Source organism: Lagopus leucura, unplaced genomic scaffold (genome assembly GCF_019238085.1).
Source record: "Lagopus leucura isolate 7727_CA_CO unplaced genomic scaffold, USGS_WTPT01 Super-Scaffold_1, whole genome shotgun sequence".
Classification (NCBI taxonomy): Eukaryota; Metazoa; Chordata; class Aves; order Galliformes; family Phasianidae; genus Lagopus; species Lagopus leucura.
The window spans coordinates 19,408,014-19,415,851 of NW_024962250.1; the positions used below are offsets into that span (position 1 = coordinate 19,408,014).

The following is a 7,838-nucleotide window of genomic DNA, read 5'->3' on the forward strand; positions in this document are numbered from 1 at the left end:
TAACTAGCCAAGACAATTATTATTGTTATTTTTATGTAATGCTGTCAAAGAAAACATCTCCGAGGTTCCTGGTACTGAAATAATAAAAATGCACTTCAGGAATTTTTTAATCAACTTCAATTTTACACTGGAGAAGATTGAACTTCAGATCATGAGCACTTTTTAGAGACAAAGGAACACGGGAAAAAATAAATGTGAATGATTAAGCATGTCAACAGCATGACCTTCATATACATACAAACTGCTACCAAATATCACCATTAGTTAACTACAGGAATGAGCAGAGCAGCTGACAGCTCTCCGGCCTGGCTGCTTCAGCTTGCCAGCAGACTTCAGAAAGGTTACAGCCTTATAAAACTACTCCCATAACAACTCACGTGTGTTCCAGAAGTCTTTTATTTAAGCAACTTCAGACACTCCCACAGCAATGCACTTATTTCCATTCTGAACTGCCACAACTAAACCCACACTGACCTTCCCTTCAAGTCCGAGCAGCTAAAGCCGTCCCTTCGTCTACCCTGGGACTTTGATCCCATTCCAGCCGTAGCCTCACAGGCTAGCAGTACTGACCAGCACTGCTGTCTGCAAGTCACATGGAACACAAGCCAAAATCCTAAAGCAAAATAATTCTTTCCTTCTCTGATGGCCAGAAAAGAATAGAACGGTTCCAGGTTTAAAGTCAGACTGACAGAACACCTACTCAGGTGTCTTACACTGTGCTCAGCCTGCAGCCAAAGCCACGAATACTGCTGGTGACATGTCCTCTGCAGTTAGAGTTACCAGGAGAGTGAAATAAAAAAACACATACAATCCATGCCAAAAATAACACAGCACTGCACATCCGCAGACACTTCTGGAACAGTTATCTCCAGCGGAAATTCCAGGCAGCTATTTCTGCTGCAGCTTTCCAACAGCCCTCCACTGTAACAGCAATCAAACATTTTTCATTTCTTATAGTACAGAAGAGATATTACTATGAATTATGTTGTTGATGTGCAACACCAGTGAATTGTATCCAGCTAAGGCATTAGGACTGACTGCCAGCCAAATACATTTCTTAAATTAAAATCCCTTTAGATAAGTGCAATCTTTAAGCATATTGTTTAATATTAAGCAATATATCAAAATGGATGTTGAACACAGAGTGCCTCATCCTGCACTGTATTGCTTGACTTCTCCCTTTTAAAGCTCACTTACACAGGATGTCAAGCACTACCTGACCACTGAGAACAAAAAGAAAACAATTAAAACAAATCCACACTTCAAACACTCTCCTCTCTTAGCATTATGCATTACAAACATTGTTTATATGGATCCAGAGATACAAGTAATGCATTTTTAAGATATCAGATGCAAATAAAATTATTTGTGAAAAACAAAATATTATTTTTCCTTCATCCTGAGGTAAAGGTTTGATGCTGAGGTCTTATTAAACAGTACAACACTAATTGTAAGAACAAGGCAATATTATTTCTATAGTACCTCCCCTTAATAATCCTAAAAAATGCAATTAGCCACTAAAACACTGGGGATTGATATAAATACATATTTTCCTGTAAAATTACAAGCTTCATTCTAAAGGCAACACTTAACTCCTTAAGATGTGCTATGTGCCTTCACTGCCAGCTGCTAGCCACATCCCAATGATTGCATCTGCACCAGCTGCAGCTGTCCTCAACAGCAGGATCCCACTTCTGACACCGCTCAGCGACATCCACAGATTGGAGGAGAATCCCTGCCTGCATTCCTCCTCAAGATTGAGATGCACTTACCACCAAAGTAACTCACAGTAAGCACAACTGCTACAGCCTTTCCAGCGTATAGAAAGAAGACAGAAGAATAATTCATTAAAAAAAAAAAAATATCACAAACAAATCAGATGCTGACAGAGATGGCATTAGAAGACTGAACGATTTCAAGGTACTTCAAAGAACTGGAGTGGGTTGGGAAAAAAAAAAAAAGCACAAATAGTTCACTATAGGAAGAACCTAATTCACCCTAAAAGAAACAAGTCTCTTAACTGAGATAGTTCCAGCTGTTTCAAGAAATACATTGCAGCTGCGAAAAAGAGAAAAGCAGATTACTCTCACTAATGGACTGATATGTCTCGGGATATGGCTTCAAACTTTTTCCAATATTTCACAGGATTTCTTGACAATAACAATATTTATTGCTACTTGGAGGTCTCCTAAATGACCTTATGAAATGCATAAGTTGGTCATTTGTTACACTCACTGTAAGAAATAATACAACAGATTATTCAATAATCACCTAAAATTCTCTGAAAAAGTCTGAATTCCAGCAGCAGAATCATACTGAGTCGTGGCAGAGAACCACTCAGAGATATGATGCTAGACTTAAGTGGCAGACAGCAGATTCTAAAAAATAGGTTTTAGGAAAAATAAATAAATAAATAGGAAGAATACATCTGCCCCAAGTATACCTATACCTGACTGACAGTCCAATACTCAAAAGATACCCACACCAAAAATCTCCTATTGGAACTTCAGATTTGGTGGCTCTTATTAGGCTTCACTTCCTTATCTTTTTCATGTATGTTTACATGTTTTTCTCACCTCCAAAAAGGAATACCAAGAATTTCTTTCCATATCCTTTATCCTTATCTGTGTCATTTTCAACTCTAAATTCTCTGTACAGACTACAGCAGTAAATAAAGTTCATATTTTCAGATAATTGCACACTACAGTTTTATAAAAACATTTTCTACATTTCTCCCACAGGCTAATTTGCATTTTTTTTTTTTTTTTTACTAAATTTAAACTGAATTGTCAATAATGACTAAGTATTTTTTTCTAGACGTGATACAAGTCACTGCATTCTAAGTTACCTTGTAAAACTATTTAAATAATTCCATCTCATGTGCATTATTTCTTATTTTTTAAAAATAAAAGTCACTTGCTTTTGTGCTATCCATTCTGAAACTGTTCTGCCTCTTCTGGTCTTAGCTAACAACCACATTATACCAGCTCAATTATTTTTAGACGATGCCTAACTTGCACCATTGCTTTGCAGGATCTGTCAGTATTTCACCATAATGAGGTTTTTAGTTTGTTTTTAACTTCTCCTCTTTGGCTAATAGACTCATAGAATGACTTAAGTTAGAAGGGATCTTAAAGGTAATCTAATTCCAACCCCTTGTCATGGGAAGAGTTGCCAACAACCAAATCAGCCTGCCCAGTGCCCCATCCAGCCTGGCCTTGAATGCCTCCAGAGATGAAGCATCTATATCCTATTAATAATCCGTGAGCACTCTGTCTCCTTTCATGCCTATTTCATTATTTGATAAGGTAATTGGAGAATGGATGCTTTAGATGAAAAGATGAACCAACACTCCTTTTCCTCCCAGCAAGTCTTCACCATGAATCCAAAAGCCATATTTCAGCTTATTGCCACTGAACCAAACACTGGAAGAGTACAGCAATAACATTAATTCTAGTCCAATTGACCTTGCAGGCCTACTGAAAAGATTTTAAGCTTATACATAAGAAACACTTATCTCCCTCTACTCAATGTGAAAAAGCAGAGAATTCTCTTCTTAATGGTCTTTTAGCCTCCAGCATGCAGGGCTTAAGAGCAATAACCAAGACAAACCATTTTCATGAATAAAGATGCTGAACAGACTCCACCACCATCTCTCTGAGATACTCTGCTGGCAATAGCTAGCCTGGCTCTGCCGAAGTGCATGGATACACCCTGATTATTACATAGGGAGGAGTGGTCAGTGGGAAAACAAAAAAAACCAAAAACAAAACAAAACAAAAACCCAAAAAAACACGAAAAAAGACAAACAGGAAAACGTAGCATTACACTGCTCAAGCTGCAGAACAGTATCTGCATGCAAAGCCACCTCAGGCAGTAGTCTGTCCCACGTGGGCACATCACTTGTTTTTATTGTGGTTCAGCAGACTAGTCACAGAAACAACAGGAAAAGAAATGGCACATGCTTTGAAAGCCAGTTAAGGGAGAGCAGAGATGTAAGGAATAAGGTAAGGATGTGATCAGAGCAGTAGTTGGACTTGAGATAACCTGCACTGTATTTCTTTCACACTAATGTATTACTAAGAAGAGAAGCGCCTCCTTGCTCTTGGTTTCAAACCTTGTGGATCTAGCTCTATCTGTTTAACAACAGAATCTCCTAGGTGGATACAAGAGAAGCTGGAGAGCAGGGTCGCACCTTTCCTTACACACACAGCCATACACATACATAGTATGCTCCCAAACTTACAGAAAGGATATGTGGGTGCTATGCTTCAACAACTGAGATATACGCATGTGCAGTGGAAAAAAGGGAATGGCCACAACACCAGAACATGCCCCAGCAGATTTTGTCTGTCCTACAGTCAGGAAGCAGAAGCCTTAGATTAGATAAGAACATTTGCTTGACACAGAGCTCACAGCCTGACTCTTACCAAATACATGTAAGCATTAACAAAGCTGAATGAAAAATCTTATAAATAGAAGATGAGAGACAGAAACAGGAGATCCAGAACAGATCAGAAAATATCAGCCAAATACAATGTTCTTAAGAAGAAAGCAAACTAGAAGCATTCAATGTACTTTAACAGGTGTTCTGCCTTCCTGAGTTAACCAGAAGCAGCCAGGAAAACTAATTCCGAACTGTACTTAGTTTCTTTGTAATAATCTTCCTTCTTAAATTTCTTTGACTAATTAAGCAGATAAAAATAAATATAAATCAACATAAGATACGCCACAATTGACTGAGCATGGCTAGTGTGGAAAAGTTCCCAGACTTAGGAGCGAAGAGGTACTTCCATCTACAGAAGGGTCAGGAATGGCAAGCTACAAAGTTACTCCCTGTTTCAAAACACAGAATAATTACATTGCAGAAAATAAATCATGCAGCAGCAATTGCCACCATACAGGAACAATTGTTCCTTCAACTGATATAACAAAAGAAAAAGGGTCAAAGAATTGTTTTCCTTTGAAAAGAGAGAACCCACTTTTGGAGGTTGAGCACAAGCTACTTAAAATACCCCCTGACTGTAGGCTGAACCCCAAACAATCTATTCAGTAGTCAGCTCTAAATATGGAATGTGCTGCCCTTGCTCAAGCTCTGCTCATATATTACCTACCAGAAACAATCCATAAGCTTGCTGAAGACCCAAAACATGTTGGAGAGCAAACTTCTGTTATCAAGGACTCAGATTTCTACACAGTCATCTGGCAGATATTTCAGAAAGGAACTCCGGTTCTTCCATTAGGCAACCATTGCATATAACCACATTGCAGAATGCACCGGTCAGGTGAACCAGCTGCCTGAACAGCACCCTGGTGCTTATATGATCACTCTACAAACCAAAAACGTCTAAATGCTATATTAACGCCTGTCTACAGACACGCTGGGCAGCACTTACCGCTGCAGCTCTCACCTCGGGAACACACACGAAGATGAGCAACAAGGAAAATGGCTCAGGAACTCACAGACGTTCCTGGCTGCCACTTCCACACAAACACACCGACCGCACGTTAATGCGGCACTGCAGAGCATCACGCTTAAGAAGCCCAGCAGTTTCTCCCCGCCACACGAGTCCCTCCCTCAGACGCGGAGGAGCTGCGGGTCCGCGGTGCGGCGCGGCGCACGGAGCCCCGAAGGCACGCCCCAGAGAGCCGAGGCAGGGCCGGGTCTCCCGGCGCAGCACGGGCCCACGCCGCCTCCCCGCCGCGCCTCGGTTCGGTTCTTCCTCCGCCGGCACCGGGGGCCCGAGCCCCGCGCTGCCCCGCCCGCTCGCTCCCGCTCCCCCTCCCCACCGGCCGCCTCACCGATGAGGACGCGCAGATGCTTGAGGCGGGTGAGCGGGTCCTTGCGGGTGTCCAGCACCTTCTGCGTGGATTTCCGCACATCCCCGTGCGGCTTCTTGGAGAACATCCCGCCGGGCCCGGCCCCGGCGCCGCGCTCCAGAGGCGGGCAGCGGCCTCCGGATCCGCCCGCACCGGGGCCCTACATAGCCGGCGGCAGCGCCGCCTCCTCCTCCTGCTGCTGCCGCCTCCGGCTGCGGTGGGGCGGAGCGCGGCGGGCGGGGGGGCGCAGAGGCAACTCCCCGCAGGCCCGGGGGTGGCCCGGGCCTGACTCCCCCCTTCCTCCTTCCCTCGTTCTCCTCCCGCTGCTTCGCGACAGCCGTCAGGTGCGACCCCAGGCGTCGCTATGGCAACCGCGCCGTGACGTCACGGCGGCTCTGCCCGGCTCACCTCCCGGGGCGCGGCGGGTGGAGGCCGCGGCTGTCTGGAAAACGTGGGGGCGCGGCCCGCCGGGGCTTCTGGCAGGGGGCGCCAAGCGGGGAAGAGGGGGCGGAGAGCGGGAAGCCAGCGGCAGTAACTGGGGCGGGGCGGTGCTCTTTGGCTGTTTAAAAGCGCAGTATAAAGTTATGTGATGAGCCGGGTGCTGGCGACTGTATTATACCGAGAAACTGAAAAGCTGTTTGAGAGGAATCCCGCAGAGGACGCAGAAATAAAATCCAGGCCAGGACCACGTTGGTGGAGGCCGCAGCTCCAAAGCTTTTAACCAAGCTCCAGTTGAGCAACAGTCGGTGATCAGCGAGCGCCTCACAGTTATTTCCACACCCGTGCTCGGAGTGCTGCAACCCCTCGCCCGGCCCTGCCCTCAGCCACTCAGCACTGCCCGTGTTCCTGGCAGCACGAGGACACGCACGGCGAGCCACCAGCATCCGGCGTGGTGCTCCGCGGTGTGGTCCCGGCCTCGGAACTGCGCTCCTTGGAACACGTGGATCCACGCTGGTTCTGGAGCAAAGCGAGACACGGAGTCCGCAGGCCGTGCTTGTCAGGTCACAGTGCGGCCAACAAGCAGCCAGCGCTATGTGCTGCGTGCCATGTGAGCGCTGCTGCTAAGGGCTGAACTCATAATGCTGGAAAGGACTGAAGGTTTTCCTAAAATCCCAGTGCTGGTTTACAGTCATCAAATACATAAAACAACAAATTATTGGATTTTTCAATAGAACTATGTTACTTTATTTTACACATGGTTTCTAGTGGCCCTCTGCTCTTTTTTTTTTTCCCCTTTCTCCTAAGATAAGGAATACTTAACTATTTGGGACATTATAAAGTCATTAGAGTTGGCAACAGTTTGAACAATGTATGCGCTACTGAAATAAAATAAGCATTTAAATGCATGGCTGACCCATCAGTGACTATCATGAGCAGTGGGACAGTGAGTTTCAGTCAACATTAGGGTGTCATCTGCCAATGTGGCATGCCACAAATCATTTCATGGTTCCATCATCCTGCTAAATGAGATTTGAGGATTAGTGATGTTATCTAACAGCTACAATTACAACATTTTATTTTACCATAGCAGTGAATTTACCTCTGAAAGACTTGATAACTCTGCTATAAATTAAGTGCTTTGTTCTCTACATTTATCACTTCTGAACACAAGGTTGTATCTTGACAACCTTCAATAACACTTTTGCTTTATAGAATTTACTTACTCTTCTGGTAATTTTTTTGGACTTTGACTCAAGATAGTGCTCAAAAATAATGAACAGAATAAGATTTCACCAAAGCAGTAAATGAAAGGAGGGAGTGGTTTTAACCAAGTTAATAATGGCTTCTACAGAGAACCTCCTCACTGAAAACACACTGGGCAGGAAGAGCATGTTCAATGCACAGTGAAGGCCGTGATCTTGCAAAAGCTTGACTTTGAAGCATGTGACTTCAGTGACTTTCATTACGTACGGAGGACAAAGTTAGAAAATACCAGGATTAGTTACGGGGAGAGGCTAGGTTGTACTACATTCCAATTGGAATTCTGTTCACCAGCAGAAGCACAAGTACTACATTCC

At 44.1% G+C, this 7,838-nt stretch overlaps 1 protein-coding gene across 15 annotated transcripts in view; it reads right to left on the reverse strand.

Annotated features, from left to right (window-relative positions):
* Window positions 1-5,962, reverse strand: part of RALGAPA1 (Ral GTPase activating protein catalytic subunit alpha 1) — a 113,681-nt gene extending 107,719 nt beyond the window's left edge. For all 15 annotated transcript variants that reach the window (XR_006181636.1, XM_042888144.1, XM_042888063.1 and 12 more), the window contains exon 1: window positions 5,803-5,962. Coding sequence is in view for 14 of the 15 variants with exons in the window: in XM_042888144.1 (XP_042744078.1) it covers window positions 5,803-5,908 (106 nt within the window). In the remaining variant the exon portion in view is untranslated. The remainder of the gene's footprint in view (window positions 1-5,802) is intronic.
* Between the last annotated feature and the right edge of the window lie 1,876 nt (window positions 5,963-7,838).